The sequence below is a fragment of the Ictalurus furcatus genome, chromosome 8 (assembly GCF_023375685.1).
Source record: "Ictalurus furcatus strain D&B chromosome 8, Billie_1.0, whole genome shotgun sequence".
Lineage (NCBI taxonomy): Eukaryota > Metazoa > Chordata > Actinopteri > Siluriformes > Ictaluridae > Ictalurus > Ictalurus furcatus.
Window position 1 is genome coordinate 778,414 of NC_071262.1, and position 20,852 is coordinate 799,265.

General features: G+C 43.7%; 1 protein-coding gene across 1 annotated transcript in view; it reads left to right on the plus strand.

Annotated features, from left to right (window-relative positions):
• The window catches only part of akap13 (A-kinase anchoring protein 13), a 74,995-nt gene that overhangs the window by 6,041 nt on the left and 48,102 nt on the right, over positions 1-20,852 (plus strand). Inside the window, exons 2-5 of the mRNA XM_053630615.1 lie at positions 8,757-8,800; positions 11,336-11,489; positions 12,631-12,936; positions 19,389-19,572. Coding sequence (XP_053486590.1) covers positions 8,768-8,800; positions 11,336-11,489; positions 12,631-12,936; positions 19,389-19,572 — 677 coding nt within the window. The 5' untranslated portion in view covers positions 8,757-8,767. The remainder of the gene's footprint in view (positions 1-8,756; positions 8,801-11,335; positions 11,490-12,630; positions 12,937-19,388; positions 19,573-20,852) is intronic.

The following is a 20,852-nucleotide window of genomic DNA, read 5'->3' on the forward strand; positions in this document are numbered from 1 at the left end:
CACACACACACACACACGCACACGTGATCTCTCGTTCAGTGTGTATAGAAACATTACGAAGAAACTTGGAAGGAAGTATCAGAGATCATTGCTGCGTCTGGCGAGTGCATTTGCTAATCGCTTTGCTAATCTAATCTAATCTGAAAGCGAGTCTAATGCGAAGCTGAACGTGTAACGTAAATCAGACGACAGCGTCTTTACGCTGATGAGTGTGTCCTTTACGTTGTGCTTAACTGGTTAGCTTTAGAAAGCGCGTATCGAGCTAATACTGCTTCACATCAGGAGTAAAAAGAATGCAAGACAGGCCACGCCCACAAGCGATAATCTACAAACGACGCGAGAGGCTTTGATCACGAGAGAATCAAATCGATTTATTTTTTAAAAAATCGGACGTTTCCTTGTAGTTTATGAATTGTTTTCTAATGTTGTGTGTTTTTTGTTGTTTTGTATAAAGAGTCGACCGACACGTGGAAAGAATTTATTCATTTTTTTTCACGTTAAAGGTGTTAAACGTGCTGATGGGACGCGCGGGGCGTTTCCCGTGCGAGAGGATCGGGTCAGGACTCGTCCTCGAACCCACCGCGTGCGGTTTTTAATCGTTCGTGTGCATTGTTTTACTGTCGTCGATGCTTTTGCGCACGATATAACGAGGTCATCTATTAAAAGGGAAAAGAAACGTGTGCACGAAGTACGTGAGGATGGCGCGGCTCTGTGGCGTCGTCGTCGTCGTCGTCGTTTATTTCGGGGATGTAAGCGTGGTTGCCAGATCGTCCTTCGTGTTCGTGGGGCGGAGAGACTTTGCATTGTTGGAGGTTAAATTTATCTGGGGTTGCAGCTTCCTCTGCGGCGTGTTTTCTCTCAACACGCATGACTGCACGGCTGAAATCCTGTCACGTTTTTTTTAACACGTCCCCCTCCCCCTCCCCTCCGTTCTCTGTTTTCCTCCGGTGAAAACTGCACCGATGATTTATTACTCAGTTCCTCCTCCTTTTCTGAGTATTAACGTCACAGCCTTTCGTAAACAGAATCTTCCCGTCGTTATTATCGAACTCGGCGGAGTGTAATTGTGGGATTGTCTTTACTGATGTTCCAGAATAACAATGGCCGCTGGAACACCGCTGTCCTCACGCTGCCTTCCCAAAGGGACGGAGTTAATCCTGGGAACACAAACTGCGTCCAAACCCGCGGAGTGATTATTCATACCGGCGGTATTGTGTGGGCTGGACGTCATCGCATGCGTACAATCATCGCGATTGTATTTTAGAAGTGATTATCGCCGCAGGCCTGGTGGCGTCCGAGACGGTGATCTGATGTAATGTGCGTGTTTGAGATCTAAACCCGCAGTTCCACGCCGCAGTGGAAAACCGCGAATGTTTTAGTGTTCAGTTTCCCTTTTCTTTCGTTGCTCTGAGCACTGAAACGTTCCACCTTTCTTTTTTTTTCCCTGGAGGAGTAGAAACGCACTCCAGAGAGAAACTCCATCGGTTCGGACGTCGCGTCGTTGCACACGGTCATTTTTCTTGTTTCCTCGTGTCGCACGCCCGTCGTGGGTTTGTTTGGCGTGTTATTGCTCACGTCACATTAAGTTAATGTTAGAGACTCGCGTCGAAAGTTTACGCTGCTGTCAGAGACTCGCGTTGTTTACGTTAACGTTACAGACTCGGGTGGAAAGTTTACGTTATCTTTATCTGTTACATGCCCGGGTTTATGTCTCGCGTGCTATTGTGCATGCCCACATTTTTCTTTGCACACACCTGTGGGATTAATCCGTTTCTCCGTGTGCCTGAGTGAGCTCGTCCCTCTGCAGTCCGGGATTCATGAGATTACAGAGTTGAATGTATTTATGATTATTTTGAGTCGTGTTGTACATGCTTTCAGCAGATACAATTGTTCCTTTGTCGGCTTTTAACTCTGCCGCAGCTGTGTGAATATCGATGAGTGTGTGTGTGTGTGTGTGTGTGTGTGTGTGTGTGTGTGTGTGTGTGTGAGTGAGTGTGTGAGTGAGTGGGAGGAGAAACACACACTGCTTCTCAAAAAATCTCTTTTTTTTCCACAGAAATGATGTTAATATTCTTTTGCACAAAAGCGTGTGTTTAAAACTCCGATCCGCCCCGACCTGAGCGCGCTGTCTCTCTCTCGCTCTCTCTCTCTCTCTCTCACACACACACACACACACACACACACACACACACACAGCCCGCCAGTATGGTTTTTATTTTCATCACCCAGATCACAGGCATATTATGCTGTAAAGTCTAAAGAGAGAACTCGGGACAGAACATTGCTGATGCTAAATGGAGAACGTTACAGACATGAACCCACCGCTCAGCTGTTGAAGGGTAAACGCATTTGACCTTTAGTGACCTCTGAAAGGAGCTGGGCGGAGAACACAACACTCTTTGTTTGTGTGAACATCTGCATGTTTAATGGAGAGGTGTGCCTGGTCTGTTTCCTCTCCACACTCCCTTTCTCTCTCTCTCTCTCTCTCTCACACACACACACACACACACACACACACACACACCTGCAGCTAAAGTGATGTTTCCATCAATTTTTATTTATATAATTTTACTTAGTAATGATATGAACTATTGTTATACTGTATACTATAATAACTGAGCCCTTATATGGGGTGTGTGTGTGTGTGTGTGTGTGTGTGTGTGTGTGTGTGTGAGAGAGAGAGATTTCACGGACCGTCTGTCAATAAGATGTATGAAGACACATTAAAGGAAGCAACTGATTCAGTATGATAGGTTTACAAGAAGATTGACACACATAGGCCACGCCTTTTTCTCTATGATTGACAGGCCCTTTAGTGGTATTGACAGACCCAGAGGCCACACCCACTTACCTCTCATTAACAGACAAAGGCCATGCCTCCTTCACTAGAGTTGACAGACACAGAAGCCACACCTTCACTGCGATGCATAAGAACAGAGACCACGCCTCCTTCCCTGGGACTGACTGACGCAAAGGCCACACCTCCCTAATTATGACCGACAGGAACATAGGCCACACCTCATTCACTGGGAGTGGTTTTGCATTTAAACTCTGATCGCTGCTGCCGCTAAAGATGTAGCGTTAGCAGCTAGCAGGCTAATGATAACGCGGCGTTGAGGTTGGCTAATGCGTACTTAAACCAGTGATTTAGATTAAGCGTGACGTCCAGCTTAAACAGTGAAAAGAACGGCTAATGCTTATGTCAAATGATTAAACTTGTGATTTAACGATAAGCCCCGCCCCTTGTTGCCTTCGCTACAATCGGACACACGGCTAATGGTCCTGTTGTGTTTTGTTCCATTCTTAATGAACGCTCGGGATCTGGTGCGTGCTAGCTTCTCCGCGCGAATAAGTGTGATTGTCTGCGCGAGCCCACAGGGACGAGTGAACAATCCCGTTGTAGTGAGGTTACGGCTGTTTAGTCTTTGTTCGTGTGTCTGGGGCTTTGCTTATCTCTCCTCTCAGACTGTGTACGTGTTGAAAATGAGCTCTAACGAGGGCGCTTTCACGGGCCACCTGACTCATTTCGGCTAATAGCGTCGAGACGTTTCCTTTCGGGAGTCCGGATTCTCCGTATCACTGCTCACCGAGCGCTTTGATCATAGAGGCTTGGAATTTTTTAATTCTCTGTAGTATTTTTTTTCCTGTTTGAGGTGTGAACGCCAATTTTTCCATTTCTTTGGAAGAAACGATGACGTAGTGTAGTGACCAAGCGAGCTTGTGTAATTAAGCTAATCTAGCATTACAACGAGGGGCAGCTCTTTTAAAAATAATTAGCTAGCTAGCTATCCTGGTAGTTAACTACTATCACTGTATTCAAATTTTTTTTTTTTAAAAAGGATAAAATATATAAACGTAAATTGTATACTACTGTAAATAATAATAATTACTACACACACTTTAGCAAGCGTTTTAAAGGTAGATGGCTGCATATTGCTTAGCTTGATTGCTAACTACTTTGCTAAATGGTTTAATTACAGTATTATGTAACTTTTAAAGCTCTAAACACTTTTTTGAATACTAGACGCGGTCGCTAAGTAGTGTTTAGAAGTTATTTACTGACAGTAATATGCAGTTTAGGAGCTGATGATCGCTTAGCCAATTAGCTATCCAGCTAAATTAAGAGTAGCATGCCAGTTTGAAGCTTGTAATTGCTTAGCTAGTTAGAAGAACGTGCTGAGTTGGGGTTTGGAACAAACTAGAGCTCGGAATTATCTTGAATATATCTTAAATATTAAAAGTAAATAAATCAGCACAGCAGGTCAAATGAAGGTGGTGGTGAGTTCACTGCGCCGCTTCGCTAATCGTGTTCCGTATGAGCGCTGTGTAAATATTGACCGCTTTTATTCTGTTAGCACGAGATGGCTTGTGACGGCCGAGTTTAAACACTTTAGTTCCACCTCGCTGCTCACCTCGAGGTCGTGCGAGTGCGGCTCGGAAAAATCATTTCCCTCAGCGGATTAGCTCGGAGGAATCCCTGGAATGACCGTCTGAACGTTAGGGCTGGGTGATTATCACAGTGCTAATGGAAGCTCGTTTCACACAGTGTTACAGTGTTACAGTGTTACAGTGTTACAGTGTTTTAGTGTTACAGTGTTATAGTGGTGGTGATTCTGTTGAATAGAATTACAGATGTGTCGTTTTTCATCCGTACGCCGAACAGCCAATAAAATTAAAGTACGAACTGAATTTTTGGCTGAAACAACAGTACAGTCATTTAGGGACGATGTTCACGACACTCTTACTCCAAATGTTCCGTGGATTATTTTCTTTTAGGACTGGAGCTTCGAGGCTAACGTTCTGTCTTTAATAAAAAGTTAAATTAAGTGGAATATTTTACCACGGAAGACTGAACAATGAGCAGTTAACCAGAGTTATGTTACATTCTGCTAATGCAAAACATGCTATCGTAGCTGACAGTTAGCACCGTAGCGAACGTAGGGATATGTTTCTTTTTATTTGTTTTCAGTAATATGGTTCGCAGTGTTGGTTTTATTTGTTTTGAATATATTTTCGCAAGTGTATCCCTCATTAGAGCTGTCCTTTGATTGATGGTTATTTAAGTAGATAAACAAACATGTAAATTAACAATTGTGATAAATATTTTCGCAATTCCTCAAATATATTCCCGTCATGATAATTAAAGAAAACATTGACACCGGTGTTTTTATTTATTTATTTATTTTTAAATTAATATCGTTCAGGCAGTCTGAAAATCATCATCATCTCTGACTCACATTTGTTTATTTGACTAAAACCTCAGTAAATTAAAAGTTGGTTGGTGTGACTGTTTGTTTATTTGTTTATTTATTTATTTAAACTTTTATTTAAATGACCTTTCATTTGTTTGGTCATGCCAGTCCTAGTGGGTGGAGCTTGTTTTGCTCAAACAGCTGTAAGTCATGATTGGTTGTGTGGATTTGCAAGACAATATTATAGGGGTGTGGCCATCCATAAAGGGAGGGGCCCTGATCAAACTGATCAAACTGAAATTTTAAGTTTGTGCTTAAATCTGTAACTGTATTATTATCAAATTGGTTACTTAAAAAAACAAACAAACATGGACGCTGTTAGCCAATCAGCATTGAACAGGCGTTTCACGGGGTTAGCACTGAGCTAGTGCAGGGGTGGGCAGTCTTATCCGGAAAGGTCCGGTGTGGGTGCAGGTTTTCATTCCAACCAAGCAGGAGGCACACCTGATTCCACCTGTTTAATCAGCTGATCTTGGCTTTCAATACATTCAGGTGTGGCTTCTGCTCGGATGAAATGAAAACCTGCGCACACACACCGGCCCATTCCGGATAAGACTGCCCACCCCTGAGTTAGTGTGATGAAACCTGAACGGTGTTTGTGGTCTCTTTAGTCTTCTAGGCAACTTGGGAAAACCTGGGTGGTGATGAGTGTGAAAGGTGCTTGGACCCCACATATCGCTGCTGTAGGTAGCTGTATTTTGAGTTTTGTTTATGATTCGTAATCCAGTTTTGTTTGAAAAAAAACTGCTTTTCCCCCAGTACATCCTCTATCTGTCATCCTCTATCTGTCATCCTCTATCTGTCCTGTGCGTGCGTGCGTGCGTGTGTGTGTGAGTGTGTGTGTGTGCGTGCGTGTGTGTTCATTCCACATCGGCCTGAGTTCGTTTTGTTTTGTGGTTGGCATAGCGATGCAAACACAGCTGATTGGTTCGGTTCCAGGATACTAAGTGGAGTTGCTCAGATGGCCACACACACACACACACACACACACACACACACACAAAGAGTGATTGAGTACTAATTGCAGTCACTCCTCTATAACGTTCTCAGGCGTGGTGTTTCAGGTTTAACGGCAATAGGGGTGTGTGTGTGTGTGTGCAACAAACAGACACTGGTCTATGTGGAACACACACACACGCAGAGAGAATGTGTGTGTGTAAGATAGAAATGGAAAGAGACAGACATAGAGATCAGAACTGAGAGAGTTACAGTGAGAGCAAGATTGAGAGAGAGAGTGAAGAAGAAACAAAGAGAAAGACAGTGATGGGGGAGAGAGAGACAGCAATTTCCTGGGATTTGTGTGTGTGTGTGTGTGTGTGTGTGTGTTAGCATTTGTGTAGCTGCTGCTGATTTCTCATGCGTTCTTCCAGCGTGAATCAGACGAGCACATTTAGCTGTGTGACACAGCATTCTCTCTCTCTCTCTCTCTCTCTCCCCCCCCCCCTTGGCATCCTGAGTTAAACACAAGTGTTATTGATAAACTCAGAACCTCCACAGCGACATGGTCTGATCTCGTGATTTTATTTAATTATTTATATTTTAATTATACATCTTCTAAAGCGAGCTAGTTGGACACAAATGAAATAAAATAACGTGCCAATTGGAATGAAATCATGTGTGTTATTTTATGTGTTAAGTGCTTGGCTTCGTATTTACTTTGTTCTTGGATTACGGGTGTGTGTGTGTGTGTGTGTGTGTGTGTGTGTGTGTGTGTGTTTTCTTTAATGGGGAGACAGAAAGAGAGAATGCACCATCAATTTGTCTTCATCATTGAGATGAATCAACTCCAAAGCTTCAGAATCGACTCATGAATAGACTCTGAATACACTCTCTTGTATGGACTCTTCACGTGTGTGTGTGTGTGTGTGTCCGTGTGTCCGTGTGTGTGTGTGTGTGTGTGTGTGTGTCCAAACAAACAGGTGTCTGGCTCGGAGGCTTTGTGTGTGTGTGTGTGTGTGTGTGTGTGTGTGTGTGTGTGTGTGTGTGTGAGAGAGAGAGAGACAAAGCACAAAGAACTATCCCCTTTTGGTGGGTGTGTGTGTGTGTGTGTGTGTGTGTGTGTGTGTGTAAATCTCCACGTGGTGCTTCATACTGTGGATGTTTTTCGATTTGTGACATCACTTCCTGTCTCGATATTTGGCTACAGCACCAAAGCCTCGTATGTCTGCTGCTCCTGATCCTGATGACGTCATTTCGCGCCTAAAGTGAAAACTTTCCCCGTGCTTTTGTGTGAAGCCGATCTGGGGGCGGAGCTTCACAACTTGCGACCAATCGTGACCGATATGCAAATCCTTAGAGACAATAGTGGTGTCTGGAAAATTGTAGCTAAGCTAACTATCAAGCATCGCTCGTGTCCATGATGATGATGATCACTTGGTGGGTGTCATGGTAACAGTTAAAAATGTTCTGACTGCTGTTAAATAAATCGGTGAGAAAAGGAGGAGACTCTGGTATGCTGATGTGAGCTGGTTTGCTAGCAGTTGGCTAACCAGCTAGCTAAGTTTGCCAAAAAATATCGTGCTCTTCGCTAACGTTTGTTCCTGAGCCATGAAACAACATAATGTTTTCCAAAATAAATAAAAGAAAAGGAAAAGGGGAAATAAAACCTGAGGGCTGGTTCACGCTGTAAAATATCCGCGCTAGCTAACTTGCTAACCAACGCGGTTAACGGATTTTACTATAGAATAGATTTGCTAGCTTCCTGTACACAATATTAAAACTTAACATTAGCTTGTTTGCTAGCAACGTGGGCTGCTAGTTCACACTGTATAATAGCCTCATATTCTCTGGAGAAGATGTATACTTGTAAATTATTTGCTGGTTTATGTGAAATGCTTACTTAACATTAGCTAGCCTGCTAGATAGACGGCGAGCTTAGCTGAACGTCACGCTTTCTTTATTTTCCCAGCGTGAGTGTAATTAATGTATTGTTAGTAAACGATGATTATCGATGGTTAGAAAGAGACGGAGATAGAAACGCGCACTCGAACATGACAGTCACGGCTCAGTGAGTCATGCGCGAGTGTATTTTTGGGTTTTTTTGAGTGTGTATTTTTGGCTGAGATTTTCCTCGCAGCAGGGCGAGGCTCTGTGCTCGCTAACAGGTGGGTATCATGCTCGGCAGCCGACTGTGACATTTCACAGTGACATTTCAGTGGCGCACACAATCACACACACACACACACACACACACACACACACACACACACTTTTCTTTCTATTTTCTTTATTTCTTTATTTTTTACCTTTCCGTGTATTGTCCATTTGCACAATAATAGATAATATTCTTAATAATATTCTTACTGTCTTGGAGTAAGAATATTTGTGATGTGTGCGGTGCGACTCGGGCGGGTCCCACGCGTGCGGTGCGACTCGGGCGGGTCCCACGCGTGCGGTGCGACCCGGTTTTAGTTTTATCCTCTGAAAGGCAAAAAAAAATCGAATGTAATAATTTCTCCAAACAAACAGTTTCATGCAGCTAACCTGCTGTTCCTCTCTCTACAGCGACTGATGCCATGAAGCTAAATCCAAAGCAAGCGCCGTTATACGTAAGTCCTCACTTCCTGTTACGCTCACGCTGTTATAGAGTATAAGAAACTGAGCAATAAAAATATAGGATGTTAAATAGGCGGGCTATAAAAGTGGTTATATTATATTCATATATATATATATGTGTGTGTGTGTGTGTGTGTGTGTGTGGAAAATTGCAAATGTTTAACATTATAAAAGAGAGATTCATATGATGATATTCTAAAATATGATTCTCCGCATCACGCCGCCCGAGACAGGACTGTCGCTCCAGTTGTAGAATCATTTTTTTTAAAAGATGTTTTTTTTTTTTTTTTTGGTGATGCGTTCAAATTCCGGCGACCGAAAATGGTCAAAAATGTCACATGCTGTAAAAGTTTAAGCGTGAAATGCTAACAGTGTCAAATTCATTTTAGTCACAAAGATCATTATAAGCTTGTTTTATTTCCTGTCGCATGAAAATGGGCCCGTTTTTAATAGTTTTTTTTCCTTCACTTCACGCACCATTTTGTTTTTTTTTAAATAAATAAATAAAATTGATTTAAATAATCGAGTATTTAACTCGTGCATGCGTAAATTATTTCAAAATATATCGACATTCTTTTTTCTACGTAAAATCACGTTGTGTGATTTTTAAAAAAACGTTTTTTTTTTTCTTCTAACAGGAAATGGATTGTCCTTGTGCAGGAATACCATGAGGGGGGGAAAAAACACAAATAAAATATACCTGGAAAACAAAATCCACTGTATTTATAAAGAAAAAAATATTCCGGTATAAATTTGTACAATTATAGAAAATATTTATTTTGGATCGAAGTATAACAGTGTTCTTGATGTGCAGCATGGCTGCAGTTTAGGACCGCGATATGATTCAGTGTGAAATAAATAAAATATCACCGAATAAAGAACGAATTTATACGTCAGTTTAATAAATAGATAAAAGAACTACTAAGTTAATTGCTTAAGGACGCTGGTTAGTAACGAGGTGCGGGGTGTGTGTTGTGTGTGTTTATTTCCCTGCAGTAGTGTGGTGAGAGTCAGCGCTTCTGTCTCGGTGTTAATTAAAAGCACAGCGCTGTGATGAACTGATGGATTTTCTGTAATGGGGAGTTTCAGAGGGAGTGGACGGGCTAATAAAGGGTGTGTGGGTGGGGGGGTGTGTGTGTGTGTGTGTGTGTGTGTGTACATTCCCCTGCAGTATAGCTCTCTTTCTGATTAAAATGTTTTACACCACAGCACTGCTCGTCTCATTCTGCGTCCTGATTGGTCGTCGGGTGGTGATTAGTTCTCTAATTAATGCGTTATCGTTTCGATCGCAGCGGCTCGCTCACGCTTTTGCGGTTTCTTGTTCCCGCTTGTTTCTTTTTTCCTCTTATTGACTCGGAGAGAGAGAATAAAAGACCCTCTGGTGAGGGAGTGAGGGTTTATAGCTGCCATAACGTAAGCGAGAACTGGGACTGACTCGTTTCGCAAAAAACGTTAAACATTAGAAAACATTAGATAACTAACTGGATAAAAAGAATGTGTTCTGTAGTAAATAAAAAAAAAAAAAAAAGAAGTGATTTGTTGGTAAAATGCTGTGGTGTAAGAGGAATAAAACACACGGGGATGTGCTGTTAATTGTCACACTGAATATACTGTACTGACACACACACACACACACACACGCACACACACACACACACACGCACACACTAAAATGCCTTTAGATGGAAGTCTGCATTCAGATGTGACGAAAGCTTTGAGAGCTGATTATAGCGAACTGTTCCATTTGATTATTTATTAAGAGGTAAAGCAAGTTGGATGACTGTGTGGGTGTGTGTGTGTGTGTGTGTGTGTGTGTGTGTGTGTGTGTGTGTGTTAGGAGCTCTACGTGTTGGGTGGTCCGGCTCCTCGCTGTGTTTATGTTTTCGTCTTTTAACACTCGGTTTGTTCCAGCTCCTGCTCTCCATATCAGGTTAAACACACTGCTCGTGTGTGTGTGTGTGTGTGTGTGTGTGTGTGTGTGTGTGTGTTTGGTTCCACTGCAGTTATTAAAACACTAGTCATGGTTTTTCTGTGTGAAATCCTTGTATGAATTTAAAACACGTCTGAGTTTCCTCTTTCCTTCAGATAAAAGTTGAGTGTAAAGTGGGTGGGGCTAATCTCGGGAACATTTGCATATGCTCCACCTACTCATGACTATGCAGATATCGCTAATCCCTCCCACACATCTTTTGATCTAAACTGTGTTCAGCTTTGACGGACTGATGGAAAGCTAGCCTATAGAAAGCTAACTAGCAAGCAGAAGCTAACCTGACCACAGTGACGTGAACACCCGATCGATGCCTGGCATAAGTATTTAGCTAACGCTAGCTAGTTAAATGTTAGATTGCTGGTAAAAGTGACGAAGAAGTGAAGAAGAAAGAAAAAGAGAAGATGGAGAGATGGAGCGATAGAAGAAAGAGATGGGTGGAGAGAGAGATGCAGAACCAGAAGGAGGGATAGAAGGAGAGATGGATGCAGATCGTTTTAAGAATGATTCAGTGAAGTGTGTGTGTGTGTGTGTTGCGCAGGGCGAGTGTGTGTTGACGGTGCAGCTCAGTGAGGAGGAGTGTGTGGAGGATGAGGAGGAGGTGGAGTTTTACCTGCTGTTCTCCGGCAGCACACAGAGACACCTGACCACCACACTGAGACTCGGTCATGTGACCCTGCAGGCTGTGTGTCCAGGTGAGTGTTTTACACACACACACACACACACACACACACGTGCGCTTTGATATCACTTTTTATGATGTGTCTTATAAGTCTGCTACACAGTTTGAGCAAAAAAATTAACATCCGTATAACCGTTAGTATACAGTCATTTGCCAATTTATTAGGAACACCTGTACCCCTGTGCGTCAGCCAATCATGTGTCAGATGAAATCTGCAGATCAGAGAGGTCCGAGGAGAAAGACCGGACTGGGCTGAGCTGACAGGAAGGATGTAGTAACTCCTATAATCATTCTGTACAACAATGGTGAGCAGAAAAGCATCTCGGACCACATCGGGTTCTGGTGCTGCGACACGATTGGCCGACTGGTTAAGTTCATGAATGTGCAGGTGTTCCTAATAAAGTGGACGGTAATGAAATGGAAAGTTGCTGAGATAGACACAGTGTGATCGTCCATTCACGTGATTGTCGCCCCATCCAATCTACGGATACCGTGAGAGACAGACATGCACACATCTTTCTGTGTGTCGGGGCGGGGCGGGGGTGGGGGGGGCAGATTTGGGCATGCTTGAACAGGAACATGAGGTTTTTTGTTGAAGCAGCAGAAACTGTGTGTGTATAAGATCTCACACGTTGTGATGGGGATTAGTCGATTATTGACATTTTGGCGTTCCTCCCAGCATTATTAACGTGTGTGTGTGTGTGTGTGTTAGCAGAAGTTACCCATATGACTTCTTTATAATTTATAGCGGTGAAATCCCTGATATGTCGGATCTTTATTTTATTAACCGTTTTGGTGGAATTTGAGGCTGCGTGTGCCTTCTCATGGCGTACGTGCACACACACACACACACACAGTAGGTCAAGGGTCAATCTGTCTGCAGTTGGCTTGTGATTGATGTTGGGAATGTCGAGGTGTGTGTATATTTATAGGCCTGTCGCACATAGTACACACACACACACACACACACACACACACTCACTAGATGGAAAAAGATGAGCTTCAATCTCTGAACACAATTCATTCATGAATCCTGGACACACACTGTGAGGCACTAGGGGGCGCTAATCACTCACAGGAGGTGCTGTTTTTCTGAGTGTGTGTCTTTTCATGTCTGCTTTTCATTCCTGTGTGTGTATTTATCTCCTTTGCAGCTCACGATCGTGATGAGACAGTTCGGGTCACACTGTGTCAGGCGCGACCCGGTGGTTCCGTTGACCCGGTGGCGGAGGAACGGTTCCAGTTTGTCCACGATCTGGCTCTGGACATGGCTCACTTCCTGATTAGTGCGGCGGCTCACAGGGACGGCCTGGAGGGGGCGCTGCTGCTCGCCGACTCGCACATCCCTGTACAGGAGTGCGAGAGGCTGGACGAGACGCTAACGTTAGCACTGAAGCACCTCCCACTACCACCCGGGTGGAGTGTACTGGGCCCTGACGTCAACACACACACACCCACAGGTACAAACACTACACACCCACAGATACGCACAACTACACAGGTACAAACACTACACACCCACAGGTACGCACAACTACACAGGTACAAACACTACACACCCACAGGTACAAACACTACACACACATAGGTACACACACTACACACCCACAGGTACACACAACTACACACACACACAGGTACACACAATTACTTACACACACACCCACAGGTACACACACTACACACCCACAGGTACACACAACTACACACCCACAGGTACACACAACTACACACCCACAGGTACACACAATTACTTACACACACACACACAGGTACACACACTACACACCCACAGGTACACACAATTACTTACACACACACACACAGGTACACACACTACACACCCACAGGTACACACAATTACTTACACACACACACACACAGATACGCACAACTACACACCCACAGGTACACACAATTACTTACACACACACCCACAGGTACAAACACTACACACCCACAGATACGCACAACTACACAGGTACAAACACTACACACCCACAGGTACGCACAACTACACACACATAGGTACACACACTACACACCCACAGGTACACACAACTACACACCCACAGGTACACACAATTACTTACACACACACACACACAGATACGCACAACTACACACCCACAGGTACACACAATTACTTACACACACACACACAGATACGCACAACTACACACCCACAGGTACACACAATTACTTACACACACACACACAGGTACGCACACTACACACCCACAGGTACGCACAACTACACACACACACACACACACACACACACACACACACAGGTACACACACTACACACCCACAGGTACGCACAACTACACACACATAGGTACACACACTACACACCCACAGGTACACACAACTACACACCCACAGGTACACACAATTACTTACACACACACACACAGATACGCACAACTACACACCCACAGGTACACACAATTACTTACACACACACACACAGGTACACACACTACACACCCACAGGTACGCACAACTACACACACACACACACACACACACACACACAGGTACACACACTACACACCCACAGGTACGCACAACTACACACACATAGGTACACACACTACACACCCACAGGTACACACAACTACACACCCACAGGTACACACAATTACTTACACACACACACACAGATACCCACAACTACACACCCACAGGTACACACAATTACTTACACACACACACACAGGTACACACACTACACACCCACAGGTACACACAACTACACATACACACACACACACACACACACACACTACACACACACAGGTACACACAACTACACATACACACACACACACACTACACACACACAGGTACGCACAACTACACACACACACACACACACACACACACACACAGGTACGCACAACTACACACCCACAGGTACGCACAACTACACACCCACAGGTACACACAACTACACACACACACAGGTACACACACTACACACCCACAGGTACGCACAACTACACACCCACAGGTACACACAACTACACACACACACACACACACACAGGTACACACACTACACACCCACAGGTACGCACAACTACACACCCACAGGTACACACAACTACACACACACACACACACACAGGTACACACACTACACACCCACAGGTACACACAACTACACACACATATACACCCCCACAGGTACGCACAATTACACACTCACAGGTACGCACAACTACAAATACACTCACAGATACGCACAACTACACACACACAGGTACACACAATTACTTACACACACACACACACACACAGGTACATGCACACAACTACACACACCCACACACACACAGGTACACACACTTACTTAGACACACACTCACAGGTACACAATTACTTACACACACGCACACACACACACACACACATACAGGTACGTGTAGCTGAACCTTTCTTTCTTTTTTCTTTGCATATTTTTCAGAAGATTAAATGTTTATTAATTAGTTTGTTTAACAGTTGTAGCTCTCTGACGTACACAACAAAAGGCAGCATAAAAATATTTATTATTAGCTACATGTTTAGCAAATTTGTTAAAGCAAGTGTTTTTCTTTAATTTGTGTAAGATAGGAAAAGAAAAATATCTAATTAAACAATACGTGAGTGAAGATATTACTTCTCAGGCTGATTTAACTGCTCTAATAAAATCTAACTTAAATAAATAAATAGTCATTTATTATTTAATTAAATAAAGAGTCATGCATATGATATATATTTAATGAGAATGAATGTTAATAGGATGATTGTTTTTGTTTATTTATTGAACATGCGGTTGCATAGTAAATTGTGGTGTTGATCTCTGGTTTTAGCCACCAGGTGGCAGAATGTTGTCAGGTTTTATTCTTTCGTGTCTGGAGAAGGACACGTGTATTTCTGCTGTATAAAACAGTGACGTGCACTCTCGTAAAAATGCCGTGTTTAGGACACGTGACGGACATTTTGTGGACTTCGGTGTTTTGTTTATGAACACTCGGACTGTTGGTCCATGAACAATACGCTGATTATAATATAGCATGAAACAGGAAGTAGCTGATGTTGACGTGTGTGTGTGTGTGTGTGTGTGTGTGTGTGTGTGTGTTTTCTCGTACTGGCTGTAACGTGTCGGTGGTGTTTTTGGCTTTAACGGTGAGCTACACGCTGGAATAATCCGCTCCAGAGTGTTAGATAACGTCCTGGCAGCGAGCGGCGCGGCATCTGATGAAATTTGACTGAAAACCGCTTTTTCTTTCCAGTTTCACAAAAACCATTCAGTATCTGCTGCAGTTACTGATAGACACTCTGTATAAAACACTGTGTGTGCACTTTAATCACGCACGCACACACACACACACACACACACACACACACACACACACTCTGTCTGTCCAGCCATGTGTCTTGCTGTCTATCCAGCTGTCTGTCTAACTAACTATCTGTCTGTCCATTTATCCAGCTGTGTGTCTGACCATCTGTCTGTCTGTCTTTCCAGCTGTGTGTCTGACCATCTGTCTGTCTGTCTTTCCAGCTGTGTGTCTGACCATCTGTCTGTCTGTCTTTCCAGCTGTGTGTCTGACCATCTGTCTGTCTGTCTTTCCAGCTGTGTGTCTGACCATCTGTCTCTGTCTTTCCAGATGTGTGTCTGGCCGTCTATCCAGCTGTGTGTCTGGCCATCTAACATGTTGTCTGTTCAGCTGTGTGTCTGGCCGTCTGTCCAGCTGTGTGTCTGGCCGTCCGGCCGTCTATCCAGCTGTGTAGGCCGTCTAACTTGTTGTCTGTCCGGCTGTGTGTCTGGCTGTCTATCTGCCTTTATGTCTGTCTGTGCAGCTGTCTGTCTGATTGGCAATCCAATTATCTGTCCAGCTCTGCATTTTTTCATCTATCCCACTGTCTGTCCAACTAAACAAATTCAAGTCTGTCCGTCCATCTGTCCTGCTGTCTGTCTTGTTGTCTCCCTGCGCAACTGTCTATATGTGTATCCATATAATTCTGTCCAACTGTCTGTCTGTCCAACCGAGTGTCCATCTATCCAACTCTCTATCCACTCTTCCCTTGTATCTAACTCTGCCTGTCTGTCCAGCTGTCTGTCCCTCCACCTGTGTGTGTGTGTGTGTGTGTGTGTGTGTGTGTGTGTCTGTCTCTCCACCTGTGTGTGTGTGTGTGTGTGTGTGTGTGTCTGTCCCTCCACCTGTGTGTGTGTGTGTGTGTGTGTGTGTCTGTCCCTCCACCTGTGTGTGTGTGTGTGTGTGTCTGTCCCTCCACCTGTGTGTGTGTGTGTGTGTGTGTGTCTGTCCGTCCGTCCACCTATGTGTGTGTGTGTGTGTCTGTCTGTCCCTCCACCTGTGTGTGTCTGTCTGTCCCTCCACCTGTGTGTGTCTGTCTGTCCCTCCACCTGTGTGTGTGTGTGTGTGTGTGTGTGTGTGTGTGTCTGTCCCTCCACCTGTGTGTGTGTGTCTGTCCCTCCACCTGTGTGTCTGTCTCTCTCCACCTGTGTGTGTGTGTCTGTCTCTCTCCACCTGTGTGTGTGTGTGTGTGTGTGTGTCTGTCTCTCCACCTGTGTGTGTGTGTGTGTGTGTGTCTGTCTCTCCACCTGTGTGTGTGTGTGTGTGTGTCTGTCCCTCCACCTGTGTGTGTGTCTGTCTCTCTCCACCTGTGTGTGTGTATCTTTTTTTCTGTTTGTCTGTTTGTGTCTCTATCTGTCTGTCCATTTCATTATTTACATCTACCGCTCTGTTTGTCTGTTTATTCCCATTTTTATTTTTCTGTCTGTCTGTCTGATCTCTGTCTGTCTGTCAGTGATATGTCTCACTGCTGCAGAAATCAGCAGTCTGAATTTGTCAGTTTGAGAACACAGTGTGTCCTTTAACTCGTCCTAAAGTAAACATTTTTCTTTCGTCACGTGTAAATGATTTATTTGGGCGACCCTCGCCAGGGTTAAAGAGGCTCTGCTCGAAGCCATGACTGTTTTCTTCCCTCTGATTGGTGGAGATGTGATGTTCAGAGAGTCAGTGGGAGGGGCTTGATGTGCAGAGTCCCGGTGTTATCAGACGCCTTGCTGTGGTTGTTGGTTTTCGCCAGCTGTTCTCACTGCGTGTGGATTACAGGCGAAGGGGACGGATCGCACCGAGGCTGTTTACGATAGGAGGTGCAGGAATCGTAATGAATACTCCTCGTAACTAACCTTCGCCAGCTGTCGTGCAGGAACTCGCGGAAGTCGCAGGAATGTTAGTGTCATTTTAGCAACAGTGCTAACGTGTGCAGTTTCATGATGGTTTTGGAACTTTTCGAGAAACAAGGTGGTTGTGGATTTGTCCTGAACAAGAGCTCCACGGTTCCTGGACGAGTTCCTGCTGTACACACTAAAGCTTGGTTCTCTTTTATTATTCATTTGATAAACTCGCACCAACCTCTGTTTTTACAAGTGTACTTTTTAGGAACGGTTAGAGAGCTGGACGTTCGCTAACATTTGCATTTAAACCAGTCATTCATGTGTAGTACAGCATGCTCCTGCAGACAAAAATATAGACTTTGGAACAAGAACTAAAAAGGCTTCTAGAACTGTGCCTTATGAACTAAAATTGGCTCTGGTTCCTGGGTGTCTAAAAAGGTCCAGAAAAAAGTCCCGGATTATAAAAAATGTTCGAGTTCCTTAAAAAACCTTGAGCCTCTTAGAACATTTCAGTTCTAACAAAAGGTTTTTCAGAGTTTCTGGGAAGCTGAAAAGGTTCCTAGGATTTTAAGTTCTGAAGTTCCTGAAAAGATTCCCAGATTTGTTTAAAAAAAAAAAAAAATGTAAACGCCCCCATCTTTTTTTTTTTTTTTTTTTTTTTTTTTTTAACAACTCTAAATTTTTTTTTTCTCTGACTTACTTAAAAAGGTTCACCGAGTTCCTAAAAAAAAAGTTTTCTAGACTCATGGTAAAAAGTTCCTGGGTTTCTAAAAGAGTTTATCTTCTCCGAAGTTCCTTAAAACATTTTCGTAGTAGCACAAAGGTTCTGAAAGGGCTTCTGGTAACCTGGATCTTTAGCTGATGCTCCCAGGTTTCAGAAAAGGTTCCTGGTATCCTGATAAATGTTTATAGGTTTCTATCTTCCTTAAAAAAAAAAGTTCTAACAGTTTAAACAAGTCGTTTTGTTCCTAAAATGTTTTCTCTGACTTCCTAATAGAAGATTCCTCAGTTTGTAAAAAAGGATTGAGTTCCTGGGTTCCTAAAAAAAAATCGACTGCCTGAAAAACCTGAGTTCCTGAAAAGGTTCTGAGGTTTTAAAAAACGTTGCTGGAATGCTTCAGTTCTTGATGGACTGGGATAAAAATAAAAAAACCCAAAGGTCCTCACATTTCAAACAAGTTCCTGGGGTTCTACAAAGGTTCCTGTAAAGGGTCCTGCGTTCCTGAAAAGCCTGGTGGTAAAAAACCCGGTCAACCTTTTTAAATAAAAACCTTTCTGTAGAAGCAGGACACGCTTTGGAAGGAGATCTGGGATCCAGAGTTCCAGAGAAAGGTTTCATAATGTTCCTGACTTTCTGGGAAAAATAGTTTTAAACAAGTGATTAATGTTTTTTTCGTGTTCCTCTGACCTGAACAACGTTACAACCTTGGACTCGCATTGTGTGTTTATGAGCAGGTGTGTTTATTTCTTCACACTTTTCGGTCTCCACAAAGTATTTTTTACACCTTAAGCGGACCCTGTGCGTTCCATCTGCTGCTGTTCTTTCTTGGAGCGACGGGAACACCTGATTTATTTATTTTAATCATTTCTTTATCCATCCTGCTGCTCCTCAGACGCTAATAAATACCTTTTATGTCTTGTGTTATTTGGGTGTGTTTTATTTCTTACTGTTAAGTTCGACCTGAATCAGATCGGGGTGTTTTGTTTTTACGGCAGATTTCAGTCCTCATGAGACGTTGCTGCACTTTGCGGCTCGTCGAGGTCTCCGGAGAGTCGCTCTGTTCCTCCTGCAGCAGCCAGGAGGACCAGACGCCCTGCAGCTGGCCAACAAGCACGGACACACACCTGCCCGAGTGGCGCAGAGCAGAGGACACACACAGCTGCAACACCTGCTCTCAGAGTGAGTACACTACACACACACTCGCACACGCCTCACGTTTTTACAGAATACACGCTTATAGTACAGTCTCGGCGTATACTTTCGCCGTACACACACTCGCATAGTGCTCTCTCGTATGGTTCTCTCGCATAGTGCTCTCTCGTATGGTTCTCTCGCATAGTGCTCTCTCGTATGGTTCTCTCGCATAGTGCTCTCTCGTATAGTATGCTCTAGTGTATCTCTCGCATGGTTCTCTTGTGTAGTTCTGTCTCGTTTAGTACTCTTGCATGGTTCTCTCTCGCAGTGCACTCATTTATAGTACACACACTCTTGCAGTACACACTCAGTGCACACACACTTACTGGCAGAGTCAGTAGTACACATTCTTGCAGTACAAACACTCTTATGGTACACACACTCGCAGTTCTCAGGAATGATTCAGTCTTTCTGAACGAGTCATTTAGGTGAATGATTCAGTCTTTCTGAACGAGTCATTTAGGTGAATGATTCAGTCTTTCTGAACGAGTCATTTAGGTGAATGATTCAGTCTTTCTGAACGAGTCATTTAGGTGAATGATTCAGTCTTTCTGAACGAGTCATTTAGGTGAATGATTCAGTCTTTCTGAACGAGTCTTTTAGGTGAATGATTCAGTCTTTCTGAACGAGTCTTTTAGGTGAATGAATCAGTGTCGGTCACTGATGCACCGAGTCATTTCGTTCGTTCCTTGTTTAATATTACAACACTATAATGCCCAAAATATTTTTTAAATGTCATTATTAATCGAGCAGTAAACTGATAACGGAGTAATTTGAGTCCTGAGTGTTTTCACCTGCTTTAAATATTTACACTGTAAACACACAGGACTCGCCCGCTAGCAAAGGCCTGTATTAGCTAATGTCTAGCTAGGTCATATCCATTAGCCTTATCTTTTCGGTCATTTGTGACAGGAAGTGGGTTTATTGTCCGTGTGTGTGTGTGTGTGTGTGTGTGTGTGTGTGTGTGTGCGCGCAGCTTATACATGCACCCTATTGTATTTTATTCAGCAGCACTAGTTGCTTAAAATATGTCCCTGCATTACCTTGTCAGTTCTGTCTTCCTGCCCATGTTAGCAGGACTTGGGTGTGTGTGTGTGTGTGTGTATGTGTGTGTGTGTGAGTGAGATCACGGCGGTGCTTTGTGGCTGTGAAAGGTTTCAGAATAAACACATGGGTGATCGGTTATTTGTCTCTGTGTGTTTGTAGTTTCGTGTGTGTGTGTGTGTGTGTGTGTGTGTGTGTGTGTGTGTTCAGTTACACTGTGT